General features: G+C 40.6%; 1 protein-coding gene across 1 annotated transcript; it reads right to left on the bottom strand.

Annotated features, from left to right (window-relative positions):
- Positions 1 to 14,993: 14,993 nt before the first annotated feature.
- On the bottom strand, positions 14,994 to 16,580 carry LOC115520949 (involucrin-like). Its single transcript, XM_030325776.1, has 2 exons — positions 16,307 to 16,580; positions 14,994 to 15,613 (listed from the first exon to the last, which is right to left on the bottom strand). The coding sequence occupies exons 1-2, from the start codon at positions 16,578 to 16,580 to the stop codon at positions 14,994 to 14,996; spliced, it is 894 nt and encodes a 297-aa protein (XP_030181636.1).
- Positions 16,581 to 17,480: the final 900 nt, after the last annotated feature.

Raw genomic sequence — 17,480 nt, 5'->3', positions numbered from 1 at the left:
ATATATTCAAGTGCACAAGAGAATTTACCTGAGAGAGAAGCTTGAGAATGTTAGACCTTAAGGAGAGGAATAGGAGACCGACTAGGACATTGTTTATTGATCTGGGGCAATAATTATGACTCAGTTCCTCAGAGATGGTCCTAATATGCTGCTGGGATGCTTGTGGGACTTGGAAAAAAATTATAAGGAAGGTGCAATGCCTGCTGAGAATATTGAGGAAAGGATAAAGTGTTTGAGAGGTGGATGTGCCAGAATGAATCTGTTATACAACCAAAACCCAGCAACTGGATATGTTCTTCAGGATAGCTTGAGAAACAATCCTTTTACTAAAGTTACAAAGAATGTACTGGTGAGGAAGAATCATCATCACTGAGAAGCCAGATAGTGGCTGTCCTCTGTAGTCTGGAGCTGAGGTAGGAAATATTTATTGAACTGAGCTCCATAGTCTTAGTGAAGATGATAGGATTCTGGAATAGCAGAGGATAGGTGGCATTAGTTAGCCATTAGAGGGAAGGGAACTGTGATTACTGTCTTAGTCAGCAACATTGAAATGTCAGAATGTTTACCTGGGTCCCCTAACTTACAGGGGTCTAGAGCAATGGGTGATAGAAAATGGTATTCTTAGGGACAAGATGGATGAGTAGGAATTAGCGATATATATATATATATATATATATCCATAAATATGGCTGATGTCAGCTGCCTCAAGGCTAAGTTATAATTCTTTACCTGATATTCAGTTCTGAGGCAGTTCTTAGACGCTGAACCCATTGATTGAAAGGAATACAGTCCTTTTGAGGAAAGACTTTATGACACTTCATCAAATATATACCATAGTGATGTATCCAATTATTTCCCAAGTAACTATTCTTTGGAAAGAGGGAAATATCCAGATTTTTTAAGGACTATTGGATATACAGTCAGAGAAGTGATAGAGTTCTGACCCAGGTTCTTTTCCCAATGGGTCCAAGAGGTCCATGGACATACAGTGGCCATTGTTTTCAGTTCCTGTATGCACTGATGCCTTAAAGATAAGATGAACTTGCAGGATGAACATATTTAGGACATGGAAGTTTTCTCAGGATCAAGTGTTTGTTTCTTGATCCATAGAGTAAGAGTTATCATAATAGAAAGGCCAAACTGAAAGTCATAGCACTGTACAACTCCCCCCCCCCCACCTATAGATTGTAAATAAAAAACAGCACAACATCATCCTGGGCAAAGTGGAAGAGAATAGTGCCACACTCATAGTAGTCCCCATTATACACACCTATTTAATACACCAGTATAACCCCTCAAAAAAATCATAGGTATCATGATGAATGACTGTGGTGTCAATTTTATGTGTCACTTTGGAGGGTATTTACAAAGCTAAACATATTCTTACTAAGTGATCCACAACTATGCTCATAGGTACTTGCCCAAATGATTTGAAAATCTGTCTCTAAGACAAAAACGTCTACACAAAGATTTTCAGCAGCTTTATTCATAATTGCCAAAAAATTGAAGCATACAAGATGTCCTTCAATAGGTGAATGGATCAACAAATAGTGGTACATTCATACAATGAAAGATTAGTCTGAGATAGAAAGAAATGAACTACCATGTCCATCAACTGATGAATGGATAAAGAAATTGTGGTACATATACACAATGGAATACTACGTGGCAATGAGAAAAAATGAAATATGGCCTTTTGTAGCAACGTGGATGGAACTGGAGAGTGTAATGCTAAGTGAAATAAGCCATACAGAGAAAGACAGATACCATATGGTTTCACTCTTATGTGGATCCTGAGAAACTTAACAGGAACCCACGGGGGAGGGGAAGGGAAAAAAAAAAAAAAGAAAAGAGGTTAGAGTGGGAGAGAGCCAAAACATAAGAGACTGTTAAAAACTGAGAACAAACTGAGGGTTGATGGGGGGTGGGAGGGAGGGGAGGGTGGGTGATGGGTATTGAGGAGGGCACCTTTTGGGATGAGCACTGGGTGTTGTATGGAAACCAATTTGTCAATAAATTTCATATATATATATAAAAAAAAAAGAAACCGAAAAAAAAAAGAAAGAAAGAAATGAACTACCAAAATATGAAAAGACATAGGTGAACCTTAAATGCATATTGCCAAGTCAAAGAAGCCACTCTGTAATGGCTACATGCTGTATGCTTCCAATTATATGACATGCCAGAAAAAGCAAAACTATAGAGACAATGTAAGGATCGGTTGTTGTCAGGGGTTCAGGGAGATTAGGGAAAGGTTAACAGGTGAAGCATAGGTGAGTGTTTTAGAGCAATGGAAATATTCTGTATGATAATGTTATGATGGATACATATAATTATGCATTTGCCGAAGCCAATTGGATTTTACAGCACAAGTGAACCTTAGTTTATGAAAATTGAAAAAAATTATTTAAGAGGTCAAGACATTCTAGGGAAGAATGCAGACTGTGACAAGAGAATCAGTGTTATATGAAACGACCTCACTGGAGGGATGACCCCAGTAACTTTGGAAATGAGAGGGATCAGTAAACAGGCATCATCCCATAGTTGATAATGATATTTATACTCATGGAATGGGATCCAAGTTAAAAATTCTAATTCTGCTATATGTGTATACTGGAAATGAATAATCAAAAAAACTAGATGGTAGATGGTGGGTATTGGGTTTCTTACTGTTGAAGTCAAAATTTGAAAGTGAGAAAGAGGAGGAGGCTAGAATGACCTATGGGGTAATGCATTACCATCAGAGACATCAGTGTGAACTTATGTTTACCTGAATTTAGTTACATATGGAACCACACACATACACACACACACACACACACACACCTTAGAATATACAGTATATTTTGTCAGCTGAGAGGTCCTAAAAGAAGTGACAAACCAGTAGCAACGAGCACACCACGTACCCAGGTCTTGGTTTCTAATATCATTCTTCATAAAATGAAAAAGAGATCCCTAAGAGAAATTATTGATTCTAGACAGAGGCAGAAAACATGCAAGATGAGCCTAGAGCATTTTGTAGTTCCAGGAAGGACACAGGAGCTAACTGAAAGAGCTCACAATGACTAGAGCTGGAACAGTCTGAGCAACAAAATGAACTACTACTCATGTCCTTTGTCCATTTCTTAATTTGTTTGTTTATTGATATTATGTAGTTAAGTGTTCTTTATATACTTTGAATGTTAACACTTTATCAGATACATGGATTGCAAATATTTTCTCTTTTCATTTCGTTGATTGTTTCCTTTACTGCGGAGAAACTTTTATAAATTCTAGTTGTTTATTTTTCTCGTGTTGTCTGTGCTTTTGGTGTCAGATCTAAAAAAAATCATTGTAGGGGCGCCTGGGTGGCTCAGTCGGTTGAGTGTCCAACTTCGGCTCAGGTCATGATCTCGTGGTCTGTGAGTTCAAGCCCTGCATCGGGCTCTGTGCTGACAGCTCGGAGCATGGAGCCTGCTTCTGAGTCTGTGTCTCCCTCTCTCTCTGCCCCTCCCCTGCTCACCCTCTGTCTCTCTCTGTCTCAGAAATAAATAAACATTTAAAAAAAAATCATTGCCAAATGGGAGTGGCCAAGATGGCAGAACAACATGGAAGTTCTCTGCTTCTCTCATCCCTGAAATGCAGTTAGATCAGCATTAAACCATTTTGCACACCTAGAAAATTGATCTGAGGATTAACACAACAATCTGCATAACTTGAACCACAGAACTCAACAGGTATGCATCACGGAGAGGTGAACAGAGGGAGAGAGAAGCCATGGAGGGTAGGGAGGTGTAGTTATGGAAAGAGGACAGAGAAAGCAGGGAGAGTAGAGGAAAAGCACTCCTCCCAAAAGTATATGGAGAGAAAGAGAAAGAATGGAAAAACCCATATGTGACTGAATACAAAAGGGAGAAAGGAGAAAGGAGAGGGTTTCCATACCATTAGGACTCTATAAACAGGGGAGAGCAGCATTGGAAATTCTGCAGCCCATTACCTGGTGGTGCTCTGGTGGGAAGGGCAAATCTCCAGAAGAAAGCAGCGAGGTCCAAGGGGTCCATGGGCCATATGGGGAGAAGCATTTCCCCTGCTATGAGGGCATTTGGTAGAGGCCATATGGCCTTCCCACAGGCAAGGCCCCAGCAGACCCCAAAGAACACAATTGCTGGTATTGGAACAAAGATGCCAGGGTGCAGTGAAACCTGGAGCTGGTTGTGTGTTGTTTACCATAATCCCTGAACCGCTTCTTACACAAACTTTTTCTGGGACAAGCCAGCACCTGGCCACAATCTCTGAGCCTCTGCAGCAGCATGATCACAGGAATGTTCCAGGGGCAAGCTAGCACCAAGCCATTTGTCAGTGAGACCCTCTTCCAGGGGGTTGGAGAGGGTCTAAACCACAGGGCCCTCAGAAGTGAGGGGTTTGGAAACACAGCCCCATCTGAGATAAAATTCAAGTGGGAGGTACCACCTGCCAGGCTGATGGCTTGATCACAGACAGAGTACAAGTGGGAAGCGGACAGAAGCTGGAGACAAAGGAGGGGTGCTTGATGGTGGTGGGGTAGAGTGCAGAATTCCTGAGCCAGAGACTGAGAAGCTGGATGACATTATTTTCACCTCTTCCATGTATGCACACACACATGCACACATGCCACACGGATCCACTCCAGTAAGCTAAGCAGTGCAACATAGTGGAGAATGGAACCATTACACCAAGCCCCATCCAACTGTGCCAACCAAGCCCTAGAAGACCACCACAAGTCTCTCCACCTGCCTAGTGTACAGACTATAAAGTGCTTTGTAATTTGACCTCTAGGGGAAACTGGATGTAATTTCATTCAGATTTCATTCTGTTCACTGATCCATCTATTCATTTTTCTTTTCTTTTCTTTTTCTTATACTTGGGTACAGAAGGAAAAAAGGTTATTTTTTATTTTCTGTTTTTATATAATAAAAAAAAATTTACTATTTTTTGTAAATTTATTTTTTTATTCTTTTTTTACCTTCTTAAATTCATTTTATTTTATTTTATACATTTTCTTAATTTTTAAATGCTTTCTTACTTTTTTCTTTTCTTTCCCTTTTTTCTCTATTCAATCAAGCTTTATTTAACAACCAGAGAAAAACATACCAAGACTCTAACTTCCTTTATTTTATTTTTTGTGTTGTTTTTAATCTTCTTAATTTTAATTTTATTAATTATTTTTCTTCCTCCAAAATTACAAAATGAAGGAATTCACGTCAAAAGAAAGAACAGGAACACAGGGACAGCCAGGGACTTAATCAGCACAGATATAAGCAAGATGTCTGAACTAGAAGTCAGAATCATGATAATGAGAATACTAGCTGGGGTTGAATAAAACATAGAATCCCTTTCTGGAGAGATTTAAAAAAAGTAAAATCTACTCAGGACTAAATTAAAAATGCTATAACTGAGATGCAATCTCAAATAATGCAATAGTGGCAAGGATAGATGAGGCAGAGCAGCAAATCAGCAATATAGAAAACAGAATTATGGAGAACAATGAAGCAGAAAAAAGAGGGAAACTAAGGCAAGGAGCATGATATAAGAATTAGACAACTTAGTAACTCACTAAAAAAGAATAGCATCCAAATCCATAGGAGTCCCAAAAGATGAAGAGAGAGGAAAAGGGGTAAAAGGTTTGTGCTTAAATTATAGCAGAATATTTTCCTAACCTGCGGAAAGATACAGACATCAAAATCCAAGATAGACTGAAAAGTCTCATTAGACTGAACAAAAACCAACCATCAACAAGATATATAATAGTCAAATTCACAAAATACACAGACTAGGAAAGAATTATAAAAACAGCAAGGCAAAAAAGTTCCATAACCTATAAGTGAAGGTACACCAGGTTTACAGCAGTCCTATCCACAGAAACCTGGCAGGCCAGAAAGGAGTGGCAAGATATATTCAATGTGCTGAATCAGAAAAATATGCAACCAAGAATTTTTTATCCAGCAAGACTGTCATTCAAAATGGAAGGAGAGATAAAGTAGTTCCCAGACAAAAACAAAACAAAACTAAACTAAAGGAGTTTGTGATCACTAAACCAGCCTTGCAAGAAATTTTAAGGGGGACTCTCTGAGGGGAGAAAAGAGGAAACAAAACAAAAAAGACCAAAAGCAACAAAGACTAGAAAGGACAAGAGAACACCACCAGAAATTCCCACTCAACAGGCAACACAATGGCAATAAATTCATATATTTAAGTATTCACTCTAAATGTCAATGCACTAAAAGCTCCAATCAAAAGATATAGGGTAACAGAATGGATAAGAAAACAAAATCCATTCTATATGCTGTTTACAAGAAACCCATTTTAGACCTAAAGATGCCTTCACATTGAACGTAAGGGTATGGAAAACCATCTATCATGCTAATCATTGCCAAAAGAAAGCCTGAGTAGCCATACTTATATCAGACAATCTAGGTTTTAAAATAAAGACTGTAACAAGAGATAAAGAAGGGCATTATATCATAATTAAGGGGCCTATCCACCAAGAAGATCTAAAAATTATAAAAAATTATGTCGCCAACATGAAACACCCAAATATATAAATCAGTTAATCACAAACATACAGAAACTCATTGATAATAATGTCATAATAGTAGGGAACTTCAACCCTCCACTTGCAGCAAGAGACAGATCATCTAACCACAAAATCAACAAGGAAACAATGGCTTTGAAAGACACACTGGACAGGAAGGACTTAACAGATATATTCAGAACATTTCATCCTAAAGCAGCCAAATACCCATTCCTCTTGAGCGCAAATGGAACATTCTCCAGAATAGATCACATACTTGGACACAAATCAGCCCTCAACAAGTTCAAAAAATGGAGATCATACCGTGCATGTTTTCAGACCATAACACTATAAAACTCGATATCAACCACAATAAAAAATTTGGAAAGACAGTGAATACTTGGAGATTAAAGAACATCCTACTAAATAGTGATTGGGTTACCCAAGAAATTAAAGAAAAAATTAAAAAGTACATGGAAGCCAATGAAAATGAAAATATGACAGCCCAAAACTTCTGGGATGCAGAAAAGGTGGTTATAAGAGGGAAACATATAGCAATCCAGGCCTTCCTAAAGAAGGAAGAAAGGTCTCAGATACACAACCTAACCTTACACGTTAAAGAGTTGGAAAAGAACCACAAATAAAACCCCAAACCAGCAGAAGACAGAAAATAATAAAGATTAGAGCAGAAATCAATGCTATAGAAATTTTTTAAAAAACACAGTAGAACAGATCAATGAAACCAGAATCTGATTCTTTGAGAGAATTAACAAAATTGATAAACCCTTAGCCAGTTTGGCAAAAAGGAAAAGTAAAGGACCCAAATAAATAAAATCAAGAATGAAAAAGGAAAGATCACTGCAGAAAAGGAACCAACACTGCAGAAATACAAACAATAATAAGAATATTATGAGCAATTATATGTCAATAAATTAGGCAATCTGGAAGAAGTGGACAAATTCCTAGAAATAAATGAACTACCAAAACTGAAACAGAGAGAAATAGAAAATTTGAACAGACCCATAACCAGTAAATAAGTTGAATTAGTAATAAAAAATCTCCCAAAAATCAAGAATCAGGGACCAGCTGGCTTTCCAGGGGAATTCTACCAAACATTTAAAGAAGCGTTAACCCCTATTCCCTTGAGGTTGTTTCAAAAAATAGAAATGAAAGGAAAACTTCCAAACTCATTCTACGAGGCCAGCATTACCTTGATTCCAAAACCAGACAAAGACCACACTAAAAAGGAGAACTATAGACCAATTTCCCTGATGAACATGGATGCAAAAATTCTCAACAAGATACTAGCCAACCGGATCCAACAATACATTAAAGGAATTATTCACCAGGATCAAGTGGGATTTAAACCTGGGCTGCAGGGCTGGTTCAATATCTGCAAACATGATCCTCTCAATAGATGGAGAGAAAGCATTTGACAAAGTATAGCATCCTTTCTTGATAGAAACCCTCAAGCAAGTAGGGATAGAAGGATCATACCTCAAGGTCATAAAAGCCATATATGAAAGGCACTAGGGGTGCCTAGGTGGCTCAGGTGGTTAAGCGTCCAACATCAGCTCAGGTTATGATCTCATGCTTCGTGGGTTCAAGTCCCACATTGGGCACTCAGAGGCTGGAGCCTGCTTTGGATTCTGTGTCTCCCTCTCTCTCTTCCTTTTCCCCACTTGCTCTTTCTCTCTCTTTCTCTCTTTCAAAAAATAAACATTAAAAAAATAAAGACCCACTGCTAATATCATCCTCAATGGGGAAAAACTGAGAGCTTTTCCCCTAAGGTTAGGAACACAACAGGGATGTCCACTCTTACCACTGTCATTTAACAGAGTATTGGAAATTCTAACCTCAGCAATCAGACTACTCAAAGAAACAAAAGTTATCCAAATCATCAAGGAGGAAGTCAGACTTTCACTCTTCGCAGATGACATGATACTCTATATGGAAAATCCAAAAGATTTCGCCAAAAAACTGCTAGAACTGATTCATGAATTCATCAAAGTTTCAGGATATAAAATCAATGCACAGAAATTGGTTGCATTTCTAGACACCAATAATGAAACAGCTGAAAGAGAAATCAAGGAATTGATACCACTTAAAGTTGCACCAAAAACTAAAATACCTAGGAATAAACCTAACCAATGAGGTGAAAAAACTATACACTGAAAACTATAGAAAGCTTAGGGAAGAAACTGAAGACACACACAAAAAATGGAAAGGTATTCCATGTTTATGGATCAGAAGAACAAATATTGGTAAAATGTCGATACTTCCCAAAGCAATTTACATATTCAATGCAATCCCTATCAAAATAATATCAGCAGTCTTCACAGAGCTACAACAAATAATCCTAAAATGTGTATGGAACCAGAAAAGACCCTGAATAACCAAAGCAATTCTGAAAAAGAAAACCAAAGCTGGAAGCATCACAATTCCAGACTTCAAGATGTGTTACAAAGCTGTAATCATCAAGACAGTATAGTACTGGCACAAAAACAGACACTTAGATCAATGGAACAGAATAGAGAACCCAGAAATGGACCCACAAATATATGGCCAACTAATCTTTGACAAAGTAGGAAAGAATATCCAATGGAATAAAGAGAGTCTCTTCAGAAAATGGTGTTGGGAAAACTGGACAGCGACATGCAGAAGAATGAACCTGGACCACTTTCTTACACCATACACAAAAATAAACTCAAAATGGATGAAAGACCTCAATGTAAGATAGGAAGCCATCAAACTCTTAGAAGAGAGAGTAGGCAAAGACCTCTTTGTCCTTGGCTGCAACATCTTACTCAACATGTCTCCAGAGGCAAGGAAAACAAAAGCAAAAATGAACTATTGGGACCTCATCAAAATAAAACGCTTCTGCATGGTGGAAGAAACAGTCAGCAAAAGTAAAAGGCAAATAATGGAATGGGAGAAGATATTTGCAAATGACATAGCAGGTAAAGGGTTAGTATCCAAAATCTATAGAGAACTTGTCAAACTCAACACCCAAGAGACAAATAATCTAATGAAGAAATGGGCAAAAGACATGAATAGACACTTTTTCAAAGAAACATCCAGATGGCTAACAGACACATGAAAAAATGCTCAACATCACTCATCATCAGGAAAATACAAATCAAAACTAAAATGAGATACCACCTCACACCTGTCAGAATGGCTAACATTAACAACTCAGGAAATAACAGATATTGATGAGCATACAGAGAAAGAGGAGCTCTTTGCAACTGCTGGTGTGAATGTCAACTCTGGACACTCTGGACAACAGTATGAAGGTTCCTCAGAAAATTAAATTAGAACTACCCTATTACCCAGCAATTGCTGTATCCAAAGGATACAGGTGTGCTATTTTGAAGGGGCACATACAGCCCAATGTTTATAGCGGCATTATCAACAATAACCAAAGTATGGAAAAAGCCCAAATGTCTATCGACTAATGAATGGAATATATATATATATATATATATATATATATATATGATATATGATATATATATTATATATATAATATATATAATGGAATATTACTCAGAAATAAAAAAGAATGAAATCTTGCCATTTGCAACAATGTGGATGGAACTGGAGGGTATTATGCTAAGTGAAATTAGTCAGTCAGGGAAAGACAAATATCATATGACTTCACTCATATGTGGAATTTAAGATATAGAACAGATGAACAGAAGGAAAGGGAAGCAAGAATAGTATAAAAACAAGGAGGGGGACAAAACATAAGACACTCTTAAATATAGAGAACAAACTGAAGATTGCTGGATGGGTTGTGGTTGGGGGGATGGGCTAAATGCAAGGGGCATTAAGGAAGATACTTTTTGGGATGAGCACTGAGGGCTATATTCAGGGAATGAATCACTGGATTCTACTCCTGAAATCATTATTGCACTATATGTTAACTAACTTGGATGTAAATTAACAAAAATTAATTAATTAATTAAAAAAAAACATTGCCAAGGTCAATGTCAAACAGCTTTTCCCACACATGTTCTTCTGGGAGTTTTATGATTTCATATCTTCCATTTAAATCATTAACCCCTTTTCAGTTGACTTTTTGTATGGTTCTAAGAGGCCAATTCTATTCTTTTTCATGTGGATGTCCAGTTTTTTTCCAACACCATTTCTTAAAGAGATTATGTTTTCCTATTGTGTATTTTTGGCATCTTTGTTGAAAATTAGTTGACCATGTGTGCATGGTTTTATTTATGGTTTCTCTCTTCTGTTCCATTGAACTATGTGTCCATTGTTATGTCAATACCATACTGTTTCCAACAGGAATATGAAAAGATGCCCAGCATCACTAATCAGCAGGAAAATGAAAATTAAAACCACAATGAGATATCACCTCATATTTGTTAGAATAGCTATTATAAAAAAAAAGTCAAAAGCTAACAAGTGTTGGCAAGGATGTGGAGAAAAGGGAACCATTGTACGCTATTGGTGAAAATGTAAACTGGCACAGCCTTAATAAAAAATAATATGGATGACCCTCAAAAAACTAAAAATAAAACTACCATATGGTCCAGTAATTCTACTTCTGAATATATACCCAAAGGAAATGAATTCCGTATCTGCGCTACCATGTTAACTGTAGCATTAGTCACAATGACCAAGAAATGGAAATAATATAAATGTCAGAAGATGCATGGATAATCAAATGTGATATATAACATATTATATATTATATTATATTATATTATATTATATTATATTATATTATATTTAGTGTACCATATAATTTTTATGTAATAATATATATTATTTAGCTTAATACATAATTACTTATTCATGACCAAAAATGCTGAACTTGGAGAGTAGAATGATAATTAACAGAGGCTGGCATTTGGGGGAAAGGAGAGATTTTTTAAAAAAGACAAAAAGAAGCCAAGAAAAGAGAATGAATGGTGGTTGCCATTGTTGCGATTGGTTTGCAAGATGAAAGAATTCTGGAGATGGAAAGTTGCATAACAAAATAAATGTAGTTAATGCTATTGAACTGTGTAATTATTAAGGTAGTAAGTTTTATGTTATGTGGGGTTTTTAATTTTTTTTAATATTTATTTTTGAGAGATAGAGACAGAGCACGAGCAGAGGAGGGGCAGAGAGAGAGGAAGCAGGCTCCAGGCTCTGAGCTGTCAGCACAGAGCCCAATGCAGGGCTCAAACCCACAAGCCATGAGATCATGACCTGAGCTGAAGTCGGATGCTTTAACTGACTGAGCCACCCAGGCGCCCCTATGTTATGTGTGTTTTACCACAATAAAAAAGAAAAATAAATAACTATTGGATTATAAACCAGAATATAAAATAAATATCATGAGTCCATACCGATATAAACAAGTGATTAAACATATAAACAGCAAGAAGGAAGAAACAAATTTCCTATACAGAAAATACCAAACAATTTATGTTGATACTTGACACTCAGGACAGGACACTATAGATAGATGGGAGTCTTCATAGAATGTGATAACAATGAAATTTTACCCCTATGCTCTTTCTCCTTAAAACCCCACAACTTAATTCTAATCATAAGATAAATATCAGACAAACCCAAATTGAGGGACAGTCTACAAAATAGCTACTCCCTCAAAAACGGTCAAGGTAAACAAAAAAAAGAGAAGTCTGAGACACTGTCATAATCACGAGGAGCCTAGGAGACAAGATGACTAAATATAGTGGGGCATCTTAGGTGGAATCCTGGAACAGAAAAAGACATTAGGTAAAAACTAAGGAAATCAGAGTAAATCATGAACTTTAAGTAATAATAATATATTAATATTATTTATTAATTGTAATAAATGAACTATATCCATGTATGATGTTAATAATACAAGAAACTGGGTGTGGAGTGTGTTGGAACTCTCTGTACTAGCTTCTCAACTTTTCTGTAAATCCAAAGCTGCTCTAAAATAAAGTTTATTTTAAAAAAATCAAAACCTGGGGCGCCTGGGTGGCGCAGTCGGTTAAGCGTCCGACTTCAGCCAGGTCACGATCTCGCGGTCCGGGAGTTCGAGCCCCGCGTCAGGCTCTGGGCTGATGGCTCAGAGCCTGGAGCCTGTTTCCGATTCTGTGTCTCCCTCTCTCTCTCTGCCCCTCCCCCGTTCATGCTCTGTCTCTCTCTGTCCCAAAAATAAATAAACGTTGAAAAAAAATTAAAAAAAAAAAAATCAAAACCTAAGACTCTAAAGGGAATGTGTGCATACTCTGAGTTTTTCTGGTAACTTCTCCCTTGGCCCCCAATCTTCCTGTCCAGTCCTACCCAGGATTCTCTTAACTCTTGTCCTGTTGGGAGGACTGGAGTGTGTTCATCTTTAAGTAAGTACAGATGGTTCCTAACTTACTATAGTTTGACTTAGGATTTTTTTGACTATGGAATGATGTGAAAACATTATGCCTCCAGTAGAAACCAAACTTCAAATTCTGAATTTGGACCTTTTCCTGGGCTAGCAATGTGTGGATGCTACTCTCTTGTAATGCTGGGCAGTGGCAGGGAGGCCAAGCTCCCTGTCAGCCACACAGTCACAAGGGTGAACAACTGAGACACTTATAACCATTCTGTACCCATACCACCTATCTGTTTTTCATTTTCAGTACAGAATTCAATAAATTCCATGAGATGTTCAAGTCTGCATTATAAAATGGGCTTGGTGTTGGATGATGTCACCTAACTATAGGCTAATGTAAGTGCTCTGAACATGTTTATGGTGGGCTATGCTATGCTCTGATGTTGGGTAGGTTGGGTGTATTAAGCGTATTTTCATCTTACAGTATTTCCAACTTATGATAGGTCTAGCGGGATGTAACCCTACTGTAAGCTGAGGAAGATCTGTAATGAGTGCCACTGACAAGTGTTAACAGGAGCAATGAGGTTAGATCAGAAGTTTAAGTAGAATACCCTGTCCTCTGTGTCATGCGTGCAATGTGGGGTGTGTAGGGAGCCAGGGAGTAAAGGAGACCAGCTTGAAGGCCACTGCAATAGAGGAGGTGAGGAATGATCTCAGTCCAAGCTTGGGCGTGTTGCAGGGATAGCAAGGAAGTGGTCCTGGGCAGGGCCTGGGGAAGAAGAGGAGGAGGAGAGATCATGGTGTCTCTCCTGAGATGAATACACAGATGGTGGTATCACTGCCCCAGAAAGGGTACTTAAGGGGGAGACATGGCGAGTGTTGCCATGGGGTTGGGCGGGGAGTGAGGGAGGCCAAGTGCCTTTCAGGTCTGTTGAATCTGGCTGCCTATGGACGTCTCAGTATACCCCAGACATATACTCATTGCTGTGATAAAATAGCTTTGGGTGGCTTGAGACAACCTGCTTGCAATGATAGGGTTAAATAGTGAAAGGCAGGTGATTTGGAGCATTAAAGTAGAGTTTAGGAGAGAGAGTGTCCCAAGTCCTGATGTGACTGATGGCAGTAAAACTGGAGAAGTGTCATCAGGGTAATGACTGCAGTGGCCTTGGGTCTGTATTTCTACAGCCTTTTTGGCACTCCCATGATTACAGCAAGCCCGATCTTTACCTTCTTTAGTCACACTGTCACTTTCCCCATCAGACACCAGTCTTGAGCTTGTCTCCTCTTCTCACATTGCTCAATTCTGCTCCTATCACTTTCTTAAAATCTTCCTTAGCCAAGTAGACAGTTCATAAGATTCTTGGAAGCTATTCTACAGACAGAACACCCAGAAAAGGACAAGAACCCAGCTGGAGCCCCACACCTCCCTGGTGTTGTCTTCCCATGGTCGTCCCCGATGTGAGGAGATGAAAGGAGATCGGAGGCAGTGTGTGGAGCTTGGCCAGGGGCTAGGATTGAGCCTAGTGTGTGGTGTGAGGCAGTGCTGGAATGAGGTGGATAGATTCTCCTTCCCCCAACCAGAATAACTTGTCCCTGTTTCACGACCAGCAATTGGCAAACATTGATTTCAAGTACATGAGTGAAGTTATTTTTGTTTGCTTTGGTTTTGGTTTTGGTTCCTTTTAAGAAGTTGCTGAATGCACTGGGTGGTTTGGGGAACAGAATTAAAGATGTCTGCCCTCTTTTGGGAATTGGCCAAGAGAGTCCATTGCAACCATTGACTCACGCACAGGTTCTTTACATGGTGAGAGACAGAGGAGAAAAGACAAAGAGAATACAGGATCCCAGACTTCCAGGATTTATTCTGTATTATTGTAAATACTCACAGATTCAACTATAATACTGGGGACAAAGTCAGAATTAGTGACAGAGGCCATGGCCACCTGTTGGGACTGAGCTCATTAGGGATGGGTTCTGGGCAATAACTTTCCCTTCTCCCAGCCCCATCAAAGAAACATGCAGAAGGACAGGGTTAGGCAGGTTCACAGATGAGGTGGGCCACCAGGCTGGGGACCTGAGGTAAGAGAGGCCACTGGCTCTCTTGTCACTTGTGTGGGATAGCCTGAGAGCCTCTGGTACTGGGGGTGCTTACTTATATTTTGGGGGGCCATATACCTCCTGCTTCTGCTGCTGTTGGTCTATGAGGGGCATGACTTCTCCCCTCAGTGGATGGACTAGTAGGGGCTCTTGGACCTGGCCAGGAGCTGGGACAAATGCAGGCTGCGTCAGTTGGCCTTCCTGCTGCTCTGCTGGCTCTGGCTGCTGCTCTTCTCTCTTTTCCAGGTGCTCATTTCTCTTTGCTAGATCTCCATCCAGTTGCTGGCCCATGATCTTCTTCTCCTGTCCCAGCTGTTCCTTTTGCTGCTGCTTCCTTTGTGCTTTCTCCTGCTCCAGCTGCTGCTCCAGGTTTTTTGCTTCCTGATGTTCCTCACACTGTTCCTTTTGTTGCTGCTGCTGTATTTCCTGCTCCTTCTGCTGTTCCAGATGCTGTTCCAGGTGCAGTTCCTGCTCCTGTGACTCTTTCTGCTGCTGCTGTTCCAGATGCTGCTCCAGGTGAATTTCTTGCTCCTGTGGCTCTTGCTGCTGCTGCTTCTGTTCCAGATGTTGTTCCAGGTGAAGTTCCTGCTCCTGTGACTCTTGCTGCTGCTGTTCCAGATGCTGTTCCAGGTGCAGTTTCTGCTCCTGTAACTCTTGTTGCTGCTGGTTCTTTTCCAGATGCTGTTCCAGGCAAAGTTCCTGCTCCTGTGACTTTTGCTGCTGCTGCTGCTTCTGTTCCAGATGCTGTTCCAGGTGCAGTTCCTGCTCCTGTGACTCTTGTTGCTGCTGGTTCTTTTCCAGATGCTGTTCCAGGCAAAGTTCCTGCTCCTGTGACTTTTGCTGCTGCTGCTGCTGTTCTGGATGCTGTTCCAGGCAAAGTTCCTGCTCATGTGACTCTTGCTGCTGCTGCTGCTGCTGCTTCTGTTCCAGATGCTGTTCCAGGTGCAGTTCCTGCTCCTGTGACTCTTGTTGCTGCTGGTTCTTTTCCAGGTGCTGTTCCAGGCAAAGTTCCTGCTCCTGTGACTTTTGCTGCTGCGGCTGCTGCTTCTGTTCCAGATGCTGTTCCAGGTGCAGTTCCTGCTCCTGTGACTCTTGTTGCTGCTGGTTCTTTTCCAGATGCTGTTCCAGGCAAAGTTCCTGCTCCTGTGACTTTTGCTGCTGCAGCTGCTGCTGCTGCTGTTCTGGATGCTGTTCCAGGCAAAGTTCCTGCTCATGTGACTCTTGCTGCTGCTGCTGCTTCTGTTCCAGATGCTGTTCCAGGTGAAGTTCCTGCTCCTGTGAGTCCTGCTGTTGCTGCTGCTGTTCCGGATGCTGTTCCTGCTGCTGTGAGTCTTGCTGTTGCTGCTGTTGCTGTTCCAGATGATGTTCCTGCTGCTGTGGCTCACATTGTTGCTCAGTCACCCCCTTCACGAGAGTTGTATGATTCTCCCCTTGCTCCTGGGGGACCTCCCCATGCTCCCCATGCTCCTGGGGGACCTCCCCTGGGAGCTTAGAGGGCATCTTCTGGCACAGGGCAGGCAGTGGGGTTGGCTGTTTCACTTGCTCGGGCTGGGTATTGATGGGAGGGCAAACTGGCTTGAGGGGCTCCTGACAGAGTGCGGGAGGCAGAGTCACTGGCAGAGTGTGTTGCTGGGACATCCTGGAAGCTGCTTTAGATCAACCTAAAAGACAGGAGGGGTCAGAAAGGTGACTGAAGGCAGAGGGAGTAGATGAATCCTTGCAATCTGTAGCAGTGCCTGGTTTCTCAGCATCCCTTCTCTTACCTTGGGTTGGGGCTCTCCTACCCACTCTGGGTTGCTGTTCCCCAGAATCACAGAGTGGAGGGGAGGAGGGGGACAGCCAAGAAAGACCCTCCTGGGAGCCTCTTGTTCCCAGAAAGAGCCAACAAAGAGGTCTGTCTTTGAAGTTTCTGGACAAGGGTTGGCTGGGTGCCATTTTTTGCCTAAACCTTGCTTCTGCCCTCGTTCCTTTTTTTTTTTTTTTTTTTTTTTTTTTTTTTAGAAAAAGAGAGTGTAAGCTGGGTCGGGACAGAGAGGGAAGGAAAGAGAGAGAATCCCAAGCAGGCCCTGCACTGTCAATGCAGAGTCGGACACAGGGCTTGATCCCAACCCACAAACCATGAGATCATGATCTGAGCTAAGACCAAGCTGGACACTTAAATCACTGAGCCATCCTGACTCTGCCCCTACTTCTAATCTCCACTGACCAAGAAGGAGAGATGAGCTCTGATGGGAAGAGGTGAGTCCCTAGGAAGAGAGGGACTTTGGAGGACTCCTGAGTCCTAGAAAATCAGTGGTCCATGCCAGGGTCATGGCACATGCCCTGGACTGGTCACATGACCTAGAATCTGCTTAAGTGTCACACTGAAAGGCTGCGTGTTTCTGAGCAGGTCGCTTAGCCCCTCTGGGCCTCAGATTTCTCCTCTGAAAAGTTAGCAGATTGGCCTGTTCCACTCCATAGCTTTCTCTCATGACCTTTGGAGCTTCCACTGCAGCCCTAGCACCTGGGGGGTGGGGTGGGGTGGGGTAGAGGGAAGGC

Source organism: Lynx canadensis, chromosome C1 (genome assembly GCF_007474595.2).
Source record: "Lynx canadensis isolate LIC74 chromosome C1, mLynCan4.pri.v2, whole genome shotgun sequence".
In the NCBI taxonomy this organism is placed as follows: Eukaryota; Metazoa; Chordata; class Mammalia; order Carnivora; family Felidae; genus Lynx; species Lynx canadensis.
This window is presented reverse-complemented; position numbering and strand designations above follow the sequence as displayed.

Excerpts from the sequence above, each read along its gene's own strand:
- LOC115520949 (XM_030325776.1), bottom strand. The coding sequence starts at position 16,580 with ATGTCCCAGCAACACACTCTGCCAGTGACTCTGCCTCCCGCACTCTGT. Across the intron at positions 15,614-16,306 it reads TGAGCCACAGCAGCAGGAAC|AGAACCAGCAGCAACAAGAG; the intron begins ATCATCTGGAAC and ends AGCATCTGGAAA.